The 14,879-nt window shown below is 38.6% G+C and overlaps 1 protein-coding gene across 1 annotated transcript in view; it reads right to left on the reverse strand.

Annotated features, from left to right (window-relative positions):
• Nucleotides 1-14,659, reverse strand: part of kdrl (kinase insert domain receptor like) — a 38,117-nt gene extending 23,458 nt beyond the window's left edge. Inside the window, exons 1-10 of the mRNA XM_043256991.1 lie at nucleotides 14,181-14,659; nucleotides 6,805-6,901; nucleotides 5,385-5,581; nucleotides 3,911-4,035; nucleotides 2,763-2,925; nucleotides 2,507-2,643; nucleotides 2,171-2,342; nucleotides 1,958-2,075; nucleotides 1,649-1,818; nucleotides 880-1,036 (exon numbers count right to left, since the gene is read on the reverse strand). Of these exons, the coding sequence (XP_043112926.1) occupies nucleotides 880-1,036; nucleotides 1,649-1,818; nucleotides 1,958-2,075; nucleotides 2,171-2,342; nucleotides 2,507-2,643; nucleotides 2,763-2,925; nucleotides 3,911-4,035; nucleotides 5,385-5,581; nucleotides 6,805-6,901; nucleotides 14,181-14,238 (1,394 nt within the window). The 5' untranslated portion in view covers nucleotides 14,239-14,659. The remainder of the gene's footprint in view (nucleotides 1-879; nucleotides 1,037-1,648; nucleotides 1,819-1,957; nucleotides 2,076-2,170; nucleotides 2,343-2,506; nucleotides 2,644-2,762; nucleotides 2,926-3,910; nucleotides 4,036-5,384; nucleotides 5,582-6,804; nucleotides 6,902-14,180) is intronic.
• Nucleotides 14,660-14,879: the final 220 nt, after the last annotated feature.

Below are 14,879 nucleotides of genomic sequence, written 5' to 3' on the forward strand. Positions count from 1 at the left end.
ATGTAGGGGATTCACTCCCACAACTCCCAAATCTGATGGTGTGAACGTGGATACTTTTTCTTTTTGGTCACTGCTCAAGAAATAAATTCATTTTACTGAAAAGAAAAGAAGAATGGTTCTGTTTTTTTTCCAACTAGGGCATGACAATTACCCTCTAATGTACCTCTCTCATTAGATGTTGAAAATCAAGCCTTCTCACCCTCTATATTATGAGCTGTTGTGTTTACTGCCATCACTGATTATATTTAGAACAGGCAAATAGGTATTTTGGCAATGTGGTACAAAGCCCAAAGTATTTTTGTCCCAAATTTGGCAGTACCACTTGACAAATAATTACTCTCAATTACGAGAAGATCTTGTCATCACACACCAGCTAAGTTCAATGGACATCCGTAGCGTTTATAAAGGTTCACTAAAAGGCTGGCATTTACATTGCAATACTCTTGCTTATAGTACAATGCAGGCTTGGGGAAAGAGAACAATAAATCGTCCTCACATTTTCAGAGCCAGTGACTGCAAAATGTACCTCTGGGGCTATTTTTCATCAATAAGCATACTTTATTTTGGACCAGTGTCAAGGAAACGGATGCAGTTCATTTGAATAATGAGAGCTGTGGGTAAAGGCCAGCATTAATCACTGACTTTAACACCTCAGCAAAAGAAGAGATCTTCCATGTAGGAGGGTGACAACTCTTTATGGAGCAACAAACTAAAATTTGTGAAAATGACAAGAAAAACAAGCCCTTGTCACAATTTTTGACACAATGAAATGTTATTAGAAATAATGCAATCTATTATCTGATGTGAAATACTAAAGAGCAGACCTATTGATTTAAAGTACATTTGAATATGAACAGTAACAGTGCACTAATGACTTACTCTGTAAGATCAGGGCTGGGGTCACACGGCTGCCAAAACCAGGTGATGTTTGGCATGGGAATCCCAAATGCAGTGCAGGTGAGTTGGTGCCCCTCATTATATTTGTAAGCTTGTGGGCCCCCCGAAGCCACATCCTCCTCAAAAATCTTTGGCTTCACTGCATATGGACGTAAAGATCATCAGTCATTTAAATGGTCAGTCTACAGATCGTTTGAAGAGAAAAACTTTCACCTCATAACTCATAACTAAAAATGGAAGAGTAAGAATACTGAGGCTTATATAATATTCAGGGAGAAATATTGACTTTATGGATCTCATTAAAGGGCATCTGTGTTTATAACGGAGAAAAACAGCATGTTTGAATATTTAGTATCAGAATCTGATGAATGATGCCCAAAAACAATTACAACCAGAAATATCTTAATGCAGTTTCCATTGTTTTTGACCTTGGTTTTGCTTTTGGGTCTGTAGCGATGTCAGATACTTTGGTTCAGGTTGAGGACAGAGAAATATAATACATATTAGGCCAAAGAAGGCAATCATAGTTGTGTACATTGCGGGATGGAAGGTTACTTTCTGAGACAAGCATATCAATTCATCTGCCTACTTTAATTTCTCCCAAACACATTTAAAATTTGCTAAAGAATATGGTTAGCTTCATTGAAAAAATGCAGCTAAAACTATTTGATTTTGTGCTGTTCGCTATATATATTTGTGTTAAGTTGTGACTGCACTATTTGATGATCATATTACAGGCTTTTTGCATTACCTCTGACGTCCAGCCTGTAGCTGAGGTTCCTGTAGAGACCCCTCTCCTGGTTTGACAGAGCGATAGTGAAGATCCCAGCATCCTTCTGCCTCACTTGTTTTATGGTGAGGCTGTGGCCTGCTGTCTCATAACATGTAGAATTTTCTGAAATGGCAACTCCATCTTTGTACCTATACCCCACAAATGCAATAATCAGACAATAAATTAATTACTAGTGGAATACTAGTACATTGTGGCTACATATTAAATTCCTCTCATGGCATTTGATTCTTATTTCCCCCTTTTTTTTTAAATGGAAATGGAATTTACCACAACACTCTATCTGGTGCTGGCAAGGCATTGACCCGTGGCTCAAAGTGCACCTTTTTACCCTCTATAGTAGAGATGAATTTGCGCTTATTATGGGTCACATTGAGGAATGGATGCTCTGTAGAGACAAACAGAAAAAATCCAAGAAATGTATTCAACTTTTCAACAAAAGCATGATTGTGTTAAGGTAGTGTCACAAAATTACTTCCTCACCGTATACAGTTAGTTTAGTCGTAAAATTAATTTTTTTGTCTTCAATTGATGCTGTGCACACATACGTGCCCTTGTCCTCCATTGTCACATTATGCATGATTAATGCGTTACTCATCATGACGGTTCTACCATCTTTGACCCTATTCTTTTTCATTTCTTGAATGTGATTGATCTGAAAGCACAGACAGGAAGTTCAGAGGATGTCAGGTCAAGTTTTACATAACGCCAGTTCAAATCAAGTAGCAGATCTGAGTGGGTACAGCATTAATCTAAAACTGAAGGGCTTTAGGTAAAACTTCAGTGTCTTTAGCATCTTATCATCTCCTGATAACTCACCCGACCCTTAGGGAACCGCCACTCAAAATAAATTATGCCATTGTAAGTGGTCTCTGCAGAGCAGTTGAGGATCAGGGTGTCACCGGCCACTACTTTTGGTCGTTCTGGTTTGATGCCAACATTTTCCAACTCCGCCGCTAGGCACAAAAAACAGGAGGTACCAATTTGAATCCAGGTTATGTCATAAAAAAAAGCTTTTGTAATTTCAAAACGTAATTGCGTAACTGGGATTTTCTCCTTAATTAAAATGACTCACTTATCCTTATGAGTATGTAGTCTGATTGAAATTGTTTGCCATCCACAGTGGTCTTACACGTAATTATTTGGTAGCTGTCATAAGGTTTCAAGGGAATCTTAAACCCTCTCTTTGGATTCCACTCCACCATGCTTTTTACATGATCTGTCATAGGATTACTCATCTGAAAAGCAAGAGAGAATTTATTTAACAAATTTTTTTATTAGTAGCAGTTCTTTCAGTGAAGCAAACAAGTTGTGTGAAGCTTTTACAGCCTATGATTAGTAGAACATCCAGTAATGAGAAAAACAGGGGTGAGCTTGTGAGTAACTGATCATGTTGTATACTCAATTTCGCTTCTTTTGTTTGTTCGGAGTCCAAGTGCCCTGCTAGGAAAGGAGGGAAGGAAGGAAACAGGAAGGACGAATGCCAGAGATCTTCCAATGGCAGGAAGGTTACATTACTATCTGTGCCATCTGGCTTAGAAGTGTTTATCCATAGCAAAAAAACTGTGAGAAATGATCATAGACCAACAACACGGCCACTGTGAAAAAAAACACTACTGCTGAAGTTGTTCGCTGCCCACGCAGTTTAGAGGACCGAATCTACTTTCAGATATTATGTAAGAAGTTGCTTACTAGTATAAATAAAATAAAATAAAAATGAAAAAACATAATATAAGCTAAGTTAAGTTAAGCTAAGCTAAGCTAAGCTAAGCTAAGTTAAGTTAAGTTACGTTTAGCTAAATTAATGAACAGAACTTTACTATTCAAGTATTATTTGTTTCCCTACCCTAGTCTTCATGGACACAAGACAAAAAAAGGTGTTTTATTTATAACCCGAGTTTCTATTTTGAGTGAAAAACAACAGCACAACACTACTTTCCTGTTCTTACAGGAAGCAGACAGAGTGACTCCTTAGGCCTCCTTGAGCTTCCCAGAGCCTATGGCACACTGTCTCTATCTGTATACACATGCTCAGGGCTTTGATTGGTGTGAGAAACTCTAAGACGCCCAGGCATTTTTCATGTCATATCATACAAAACACATTTTTCATATTCAAGGCTTCTGAGGCAAGGAAAGCAGGTAAAACATTCGCCTCCACTGTATGTATCAGTTTTACATACGGTGCTTTTGAAAACAGTGCCGTTAACATAAAAAAATACTCACAGTCTCAAGGATAACATGATAATTCGGGGATGTTGTTCTGCATGGGATCACTAAAAAAGGGTCATTCCGATATGCATAAATCAGTTGTTCTCTCAGGTGAGCCTCTACAAATGGATGATTGTGATCTATGATAAAAAAAAAGCAGTAAGCACAAAATAAAAAATGTTTGCTTAGCACAAAGCTTACTTACCAATCACAAACACATTTTACTAATTCACTTATGATGACATTTTTAAAAGTACTTAATCTTTTATCAATTAATTCTTAGGACATCAGGCTATGCCTAGAAATCCAGCCTAAAGGAGCAATTAAATATCCCAGATAAAGTTAGACAGTGTTCTCTTTAAACAGAAAACTGCCACACGAGCTGCTGGATACAGAAACAGCTTGGCAGGAGGCAATGTTACTGTACAGCTATGCTGCGTGATAAAACAAACAAGATCTTCTGTGTGCTGACGGTGTTCATGTAATAAAAGATATTTTTAAAACAAACTTATCTCGCATAAAAAGTGAGATAACATAGTGAGATGAACCAGGGGACTATCAGGTACTAAACTGGCTATATATGCAGTAGGCTGCAGTGGTAGAGGTCTGCTAAACAAAACAGTTGGTGAGCCAGAGACTGAAACTAAAAATTAAGCTGTGTTGGACATGCCCTACCCTTCAAATGTTTAGGGTCAGTAAGATTTTTTTTAAATAATGTTTTTAAAACAAGCCTCCTATGCTCACCAAGGCTGAATTTATTTGATTAAAAGCTAGGCTAAACACAGCAATGCTGTGAAATACTTTTACAATTCAATTCATTATTACAATCTCTTTTGAGGAACATGTAAAAAAAACTGATAGATGTTAACAGCTTATATGCAGTTGTCGGGAGGCACAGGAAGACTCTAAGCAGAAGCCCAAACAGGAAATTATCAAAAACCAGGCTTCCAGAACAATCAAACTCTGTTTCCATCTCAAAGACATCCAGCTTAATATAAAATCCTTCCGTTTTTGTGCCACTGATTTTCTATTTCCTGGTCTTATGACAGCTAGGTTCTGTCTTGCAGATACGGTCCAGTTGTCAGTGATTCAAATCTTCTATATGAGTGCAGTCATAGCTGCATAGTCACTAGCTCCATTGCCCAGCTAACAGGTTTATGGCTTTGTTCTAGTTTCAGTCTGGTCTACAATGAGGCAAAGTTTCTCGTTACTTATTTCTTTTTTAAATCTCAAGCTTATCTAATGGCTTGGAGTTTTTCCAGGTCCAGTTTTACACAGAGAGACCTCAATATCTCTTGTGGCAATTAATTGGAAGGAAAGGGCCGAGTTCCTTGGTTTATCCTGCAGGAATCATTTATAACCAAAAACTGTATTGTACTCAAATAATAATGAAACGATCTTCTAAAGACATGTTTTATTTTACTAAACTAAATTTGCGCGATCGCTGGGTCTATGCTAAAAATGTTAATAAGTATTCTAATTTTCTTACCTTTAACAAAAACATATGTGGACACTTCGTGATTGCTAGACTTTTGGTGACTGCATGTGTAGAAGCCAGTGTCATTGTACATCAGGTCGTGTACGATAAGCTTGCTGCAGTGCTTGTGCATTCTCTCCTCACACGGTTCAATCCGTACCGATGACACATCTCTGTTAGCCAGCTTCCAGTGCAGAGAGGTTGATCCTCTGTTGTAAGCCACACCATATAAACAAAATATCAGCAACAAAAAGGACAATTTCATAGCCAAGTAGGCTTATGCCAAATGAAAAATCATTGCATAGAGTATCCACTGCTATAACATTTGATTTTTAGAGTTTTTATGTCATATATTATAGAACTTATTATAGAAAAACAGAATCAGGAAAATTACACAACCAACCACATACAAACACATTCTGACATTACAAACGTAATCCTAAAAGTAACTGAAATGAATCAACAGCAGATGTTTTACAATTAAGCATAAGGAGGGTTTACAGAAAGACCAGTTTAAAACAAATCCTTCATTGACTGATCCTTCTACAGTTCCTGATTACATTGTTTTGAATGTTACAAGAGCTCTTTCTGAATCACTGAAAATGAGATTTTACTCTGAGAACATGTCAGATTCTTTATTCATATTCTCACTGGGTATATTTGGAAAGTTTGTTAGAGTCCCACTTTCACACGGGAACAGGTATTTATTGAATGGAAGTGTTCAAACGTTTTAAGCACTGTTTGTTTTTGAAAGGGCACATTTTAAGGACCCCAGTGGAGAATCAGACATATCTCACATACTGCTGCTGCCTCTAGGCTGATGGGTCATGCAACTTCAGCCTCAAATCTCTGTCCAGAGCCAAAGACAGTATCTGTCTCTGGCTCACACGGCCTTCTAGGGAAGCGTTACATTAGTTAAGTTTCTTAAGGTCAGCATTCCTGGCATTACTGCAATTGCATGGAATGCTCTCTCAGTGTCTAAATGTATATGTTTCAAAAGTCCCCTGTCCCCTTCTTTTTCCGCTACATTTGGATGACTAGCTATTTTGGGACTATATTGCTCTCTGAGAGCCTCTCATCTCATGTCAAAGCAAAAGCAAATGAGTTTTGTTTTGAAGAGTTATGGTGTGAGATCAGTGTGCATGGACACACACCAGCTGTCACCCAAGTGCTTATACAGAATTAAAGGGATCGTTTACACAAAAATAAACATTTTGTCATTTACTATTTTACAAACCTGTATAACTTTCTTCTGTGAAACATAAAAGAAGATATTTAAAAGGGTCATTTAAAATAATTTGGTCATTTGGTTTTATGTTATTCTCAACTGAGTTTAAATTTATTCTGTCTAAAAACTGGAATGCTTAATTGTACATCATCAATAAAATTAACATATCCTAGATTTAGTGCTTGTGTGAGATGGAAACAGTACCTGCAAATGAGTGTGAGCGTGCCACCAACATGCTGAAGGTGTGTGTCTCCGGCAGGAATCAGCTGTGGATCAGCCAAATGAGATCCCTCTACCAACCCTAAAAATACAATATAGCAAAACACACAATCAGTGACATACTAACATCGCAAGCACATCCCACAATGTGGTCAAATTGACAGCCTTGAATAGAGTAACGCAGCACCGCAACAAGTTTCCAGGTTTCAAACTGACTTTCAACTTTTTGAAGATGTGCGTTACAGTTATTTCTGGTGAACTGTAATCCGAACACAATGCTAATCTGTGGTCCACAAATGGAATGCTCTAAAGAAGTACAAGATCAAAACAGTGTAATTTGGAGACTGATTCAAAATGTTAAGCAATAGCAGAGGTGTGGAAACAGTGCGTTTGAGAGTGTGTATACATTCCAGATCAGAGAAGGGAGGCCAGAAATACAGCTGTGCCCCCCATGGAGGGGGTCACCTCTGTCAGCACGTGTGTGAAAGAACAAGGCAGACCCCAGATGAATCAGATGTCCTTAAACACATCCTTCACATCAATCAGTACCTATTTTCTGCCCTCTGCATAATGCCACCTTTTTATACTCTGATGAAGAGCTTCATTTTACTTGGATCTCTCGAGATCTCCTCTGTGTGCTATTATTACTGTGAAGGTTCACTGCTGGTCTGGGGCCAGGTAAAACTGATGATAGGAGCCATGAGTACGCTCGGGACAGGAAGCGGTATCATTCCCTCTGCTGCCTAGTACGGGTGACATTCGTCTCAAAAGTGATTTCCTTCTTTTGAACTTACTCCCTGAATGCTTTCTATTGTGGCATTGTAATGCAGGTTATTTGTGTTGCCAGGCAAAAACTATTTTATTTTGAATTTTTTGTTATACGAACAGCCTTCTGGGAAATATCCCCAGTAAAAAACACAATCTTAGATCATCACAAACTTTGATTACGGTCCAAACTGTTATAAAAGCACAACTCTCATACCTTTATTCATTATCTTTTAATGCATTTGCAGACATCCTCTCTGTTTCTGTGCCTCACACATGTGCATCTCTTTCTTAAGTCACCATCTCAAGTTAAAGAAGCGTGAAGAACACAAAATAGTTCTGAAAACCACTTGAGTAAGATCTTAATATTTAAGATCATAACGTTCTGTAATATGACATCTATGTCCAAAACACAAGATAAATAGGATTATTATCAGGATGATAACATCATTATATATTGTTTATTTTCTTCTCATGAACACCCATATTATTTTCTCTCTCTTTCTGATAAATCATGCTTACTAATAAATAACGAAAGTCATGTTTTATTACTCATGTAGTCCCCACCCCCCACACACAGCTGCATTCACAGAATGAACTTACTACACCAACACTGCCACTTAATATGAACTTCCTCTCAGTATGCTTCAACATCATTGTTGTTTCACAGTCCAAGGTTAGTTAAGGGGAGCGGATGTAACTGGAGCTTTTCACGCAAAGTACACACCTCTATCAGCTTGATACTACCCTCTGACCAGATGAGACAGAACCAGACATAACCAGACACAACCGCAGATGTCCTACTCAAAAAATACCCTCCCCTATGGTGACTCCCATATTGCACCACAAATTTGTTCTGTAGATATTTAGACAGATTTGATTTGTAGATAGAAGTTTACACATGAAATAAAAAAAAAAATTCACGGTGATGCTGGCATCTGTCATAAATCACGACCAAAAGCCGCAGACAAACACTATTCATCATAAAATTAATCATCAAAAGCTAATATGTTGCACATTTTGTCCACATGTTTTATGAGTCAGGATGTTTTAGAACACTGTACATTTTAATCCATTACATAAGAGTTACAAGAAGATGCTGTTCACATTATACGATGGAGAGATATTAGTCAGAGTGATTCAAACTGAATTTGACCGCTCTGAAACGCTTGCTTACCACACAGAAGCTTCGATCTGACACCAAATGTGTTTTTATGACAATTATTGATTCCTGCTGACATCCATATATTCTTATTTTCCCTCGAAGCCTCGATCACAGATGTACGCCTGCATGCAAACGCGAGCGGTGAATCACATCCTATAAAACCCAACAACTCTAGCAGTCTTCACAGCTGCCCTGTTCAGCAGGGGGCCCCAGCAGCCCACTTAAGAAGAGTACTTTCTCATAAAAACCTCTTGTCTCTGTCCCTGTACACCCACGTATTCCCACAGCTCACAGACCCCCACCTGCCCCTGATGTCTGGCCAGTGCTGACCTCAGTGCGGCACCTCGCCCCCCTCTCCACCAGCTGTGTACTGCATTCCTCCAGCACAGAGACTGAAAAATGCCAAAAATGAGGCTTGTTGTGGTGTTTCAAGGGGCCTGGGACCTGGTTTCCATTAAAGCCTATTAAAAATAAACGACAACCATGGATGAATGGAAAAAACACAGTGCTGATGCTATGTGGGTTGCCATATTCAACATGATTAGCCTGTGTGCCTCTCATGGGAACAAATAAAAGACATGTCACTGTCAAAGGCTCCTCCTGACCTACTACAATCTTGCAATCAGTCAGTCAGGCGTCCTAATTGATGTTCGCAGTTTTGTGAGAATAAGAGATGGTTCATGTCCGGAAGAGCAGAGAAGCGTGTGCAAAAAGAAGATAGGTTTAAATGCTGAATGGGATGAAAGACAAAAAACACTCTAAAATTAAACTGTGGGCTTTCATGGAAAGCTCACTTCTGGAGAACTATAAAAACCGTAAGCATTGTGTTGCAAAACGTTTTGACCACAAACTGTTCAGCAAACCTAATGTGTCACTGGTCCCTGATGGATGTTAAAAAGCTGGAACTTATGAAGTCAGATGATGCTTGAGTTTGATTTTTTTATTTTTATTTACAGATGCAATTCAATTTACTTATGTACTGTCTTTTGTAGAGAGGAAATCCTGTCACTGCCCAGTAAGCGTCAGTCATAATATGCGGAATTCCCTACTCTGTAGCTGGTACATGACTGCCTGTGCTTCCCGTCCACCCATGTGATGCACATTGCTGGTAAAGAAGTCTCTCAGGACGGGGCAGGGGTAATCTTTTTTGGGCTTACACAACAATAGAAATTTATTAATCATTTAACCTTGCCACACTATCCATTGTGATTTCAAAGCTTTACAAGCAACAAAGGCTTCTTAATAAATAAAAATTATGCACAACAATAGTAAGCGTATCCATGGGCACAAAACCAAAACGTCAGGCAACTGTCGCACGCGACCAATCGCGCAATAATTTCTTTCCTGTCTTTTTCGGAAGAAGAAAAAGTACACTTCTGGGACATGTAAAACTCTATAAATACTGGAATTTTGCAAGACAGAAATTTTGCGTGGCTATATATATTTTTTAAATTTGCTATTACAAAGCTCTATTGAGGTGAAAAAACCTGGTAAGGTTAGGGAGGGGTTTAGTGTTAAGTGGGACCTGTTATTATTATTATTATTATTATTATTATTATTATTATTATTGTTGCTGTGGTTATTGTTACGTTTGAAGAAAGGGCATAGTCATACAAGCTTGAAATGATCTCATATAGGATAATCAAATATATTTGAACATAACAATACACAAGTGGCCAATTAGAATCAATTGTTCCTGAGAGCTATATAATAAACTGTAATAATATATCTGCTTGTTAATTTACTACAATTCATGTGGTAGTTTGACGGTGTTTATTCTGCTTCTAGTTATACAGCTTTTACTTAATCAATGGAATTTAACAATAGTCCAGTCTGCCACACAAACAACAATAAACCAAATTCACAAGATTTTCAAGGAGCTGATGACATATTGAAGGGTAAACTAAACACAATTAGAGACCACCATAAAAAAGGGTTGCTACTTCACCTCCAACTGTGTTGCCTGCCTTCTCATTCATTGAAGTGTTCTCTTGTTGCAAGTCCCTTTGCTACAACTAGTGCTTCGTGTCAAGCCGTAAGGTTAAGACAACAGCATTGGAGAATACAGATTTTATTAGTTCCTGGTTTGGTCTTTGGATGGTGGAACAAAAACCAAAGGCACAACATGTATGGAAAATTAAATAAAGTGGTAAATTAAACAAAGTACAGCTGACTAGGATGTGGGGTAATTTTGGTCATATTTGACCAAATATCGAAACCATGGAATATGAAGAACCCTGGAAACAGTCTCCATAAGTGGATTTGAATCCCATAAGCTTCCACAATATGTTCTGGAGCTCAGGGGATTGTGCTATACTCCATGCTGGAGATTCTCCTTGAAATTGCAATATAACGCAACATGAACAGCCACCATGGCCTGCAAAGAGACGAACTGGTGTGTCAAAGGGAAAAGACAACTAAGAGGAAATAACCCATGACTAAAAACATGGTACATAAATGTTTTCAAAGCCCACCACCTAAGGTAAAACCATTGACAACCAATCAAAAGCATTTAAAGTGGCCGATGGCATAACTGCAGTGTGTTTATAAAACAGAACATTACTATTCTGTTGCTGTAGATGATGAAATATAGTAATTGTTATAACTCTATTACGTTTTTATGTTTAATTAAGGGGCAAAAATGAGAAGACTACAAATGCGTAGAAAGCATGCAAGCAAGCCAAAAATCATGAAAGAGAAAATTAAAGGACGTCTGCGCGCAGTCTGTACTTGCACGCCACCTCACAGCTGAGTGGATGAGCTTGAACTGCACTTGGCTGACCCCTACCTACTGTATTCCTCCCAACATGCACTGCTGTTGAACGGCTGTTCAGAAGGAACATCATGCTTCTTCCTGAGCCTGGAAAATAAAGTGTAATCCAGAAAACTAAATAGCACTGAAGAAAGTTTAAACCAGGCATTATTTTGAATGTCACTCATATTTCTAGCTTACTGTATTTACACTGCTCGAGTAAGTTCTGTTTCAGTGCCGAACCTATTTTCACTATATAGTGTTCTGAACTTAGCACAATTATCTGCAATAAACAGTAGGCTTTTATTAAGCAGCATAAATAACTACTAAACTGTTAAACAGGCACATGCACATCCTGAAAGCTGTACAAAGCTACAGTTTAGGTTATTTTCCATGTAGATTTATTATCATTTGAATTAAAATGTGGTTTGCCTTCCTCTTGCAAATAAAATTGAACAAGTTTTGCATTTGTAATAGTTTTTAATCGCCACCTCCTGATGACTGTTGTAAACTTTATGTCTATTATCAAGATATCATACATCATTTACTGTATACAGTCATATCTCTGTTACACAGGATAAATGCTTCCAGACTTTAAGCACAAAGAGATCCTGCAGTTATGCTCTGCTTATGTGCTTCTTATGCATGCAGTGTGAAACAGACCTAATTTGCCAAATCAGTAATGAAATGTTGTATTACTGCAAAGTTGTTAAAGGGGCAAGTACGGGTTGGCTAGCACGTATTCAGTGAGTTCTGGAAAGTAATGCAATGCAGAGGGTTCTCAGATGTGTAAAATTCTTGGAGTATTTTAACCTTTAAATGGTTCAGCAAAATTTTAAAACAGAGCCCTGGGCAATATCTGGATCATTTCAAGATGTCTTATATCTCTCTACAGAGCAGCATTATTGGATATTTCTCTTACTTAAAACAGACTTTATCCTTAATCCTACTCATTCCTGCAAGTAACTTCTAACAGCCAAGTCAAAATGTGTTTCACTTCTCTAAAGCCAACTTTATAGCTCTATTGCTGAGTTTGACTACTGGATCTGACTCATTTTGTATTTCTTAAGAAATCATGTGCCATATCAGAAAACACATTATATAGTTGCACCATTTGAATAAATGAACACAAGCCATCTTAAAAAACGGGTCTTAAATCACAGCGTAAGCACCAAAAAATGGGATACGGCTAAAATCTTCATGGCCTATTTTCGTCTAATGGATTAAACATACACTAACATATAAAAAATAATGGCATGCTCTTCCGCTCTGCCATTGTCTTGAGGTGGGGCGACTGACACACATTTGGAGTAGAGGAGCAAGCAAGAAGTCTGGGGAAGGAATCTTTGCTCAGGTAGCGTGTCACATTTCCGTGACCTCTACTGCCAGAACAATTCCAGGGTGCCTCCTGCCTCTCCATCCGCTTCCTTCATGTGTCTTTCCCACGCTCGGTGCGAGGACAGTGAAGGAAATCTACTTGGAGACCTTGTAGACAAAGCTTGAAGACCCAAAAAGTCATGGGGGGAGCAGTATTTCCTCTGTTTGGATCAGAGTAAGTGCTGCTGTTTGTTTGGACAGCAAGAGGAAGACCTGTATCTGCAATGTACAACTACTATGTCACAATGAACAATGGCATCCATCTTTTACTATCCATCTTGTTTATAAGGAGATGCAGCCAGAAGTTCAAGCAGCCAGAGTCAACAATGTATTTTCTCTTATAAACACATATTCTCCCGTCAAACTTGAGAACAACACTGGAACTGGAGATGTGCCCATGCTACCCATTCACAATAAACTGTTTTGAATGTTATCAGAAACACACCTGATATTTCAAACACAATTTGGAATAACAATTTGGACCAACTAGTCCCAGACGATGGTGGAATGCATTAAGTACCCACTGCCTAACTGTTATTCCATCATTAGCTGTGGCGGCGACTCGGGGTCACTGAAATGATTGGGGTCCTCCCAAAAAATTTCAGTAAAAGGATTTAAGCCTAAGACGCATAGATCGCCTTCTGCTTTCTAACAGAGCATTTCAATTAGCGCCAGAGCACAGATTGCTGATGACTGGGTCTCAAAACCGAGTGAGCTGTCTACCTTGACAAAATCTGGCACCACAAATTGGGTTTTAACAATGTGCTCGGAACATATGATGCCTGAAATGTAGTACCAAATAATTTGTATATAGGCAGTGCATCAATTTGGTTACATTTAAAGAAAGAGAGAAAAAAAGTGTTATATTTTAATATTTCTATCAAATTGTTATTATAAAATCACTAAATATATATATTGTTTCTAGTACAAAAGACGCTATAAAATGTCATCAAAAGGTATAATTTTTGTCCACATATTTGTTTAATTTGTCTTCTTCAGTAACTGAAAGTGCAGTAAATTCACCAAAACCGAACATAAGCTATTGCAATATATTTTCTATAATGGAAAATGCCATCCTAATTAATTCAATGGCATCAGAAGTAGTATCATTTTAGCACAATACTAAAATGTTTTCATCATCACGTTCACATTTGTTTTCCCCCATTTAGATACGGATCAGTCAATGCCCATGAAGTTAACAGCTGAACTTCAAACCGCATCTGTACAACAGCAGCCCACGGAAAGTCAGAGATCGCCCGCAGCTTTTCACGAGCAGAAAAGCGACAAAAAGCCCGCACTCACCGCTTGAGAAGAAACCGAGGAGCAGCTGAAAAGTCCAGAAGCCTTTGACTGAGGTCATTTCGTCCGTTAAAGTAAGGATATCCCGCTGTCACTTTATAGCCTATTCGGATGAGGCTGTAATAGTCCAGGTACTGTTGTTTATCTCGGTGAACGGTCAAATAGTTCCCGTACAGTATAAACGCGTATGGTTCCCGCTGATATGACTAAGACAGTTGTTTCAGGGATGTCTCCGGAGTGAAAGCACCTCTCGTAGCCTCTCAGTGAGTGTAAAGGTATCGCATGATACAGCTCCTGCCCCGGCGCGCCGAACTACTCCCGAGGGCAGGTGCGACGTTTGCTCTTCCTTCCTAAAACCGAGTGAATGAAATTGCGAAAACTACACTCTAAAAAGATGTTCTAACAATAATACGACGATGAAAAGAGCTAATGCCAACCGACTGGCGCGACACACCACCGACTTTGGCTTTTCTGCTGGGGTTTTCCCTCTCGAAGGCTTGATATGAGTGAAGCCGGGACGGAAGGACGCAACGTCACCATAGTAACCCTGCAGCGATACTCCACGCGCACTGTTCCTGCGAAACTGAGCCACAGATATCTATTAAGATGTTTTGTCTGGTATTAATCAGTTAAATGTGTTATTTCTGTCCGGTTAAATTAAAGGTTTGTTTTATCTCCTTGAAGTATCCCACCCATCTGCCT

This window comes from Puntigrus tetrazona, chromosome 14, assembly GCF_018831695.1.
Source record: "Puntigrus tetrazona isolate hp1 chromosome 14, ASM1883169v1, whole genome shotgun sequence".
NCBI classification, from domain to species: domain Eukaryota; kingdom Metazoa; phylum Chordata; class Actinopteri; order Cypriniformes; family Cyprinidae; genus Puntigrus; species Puntigrus tetrazona.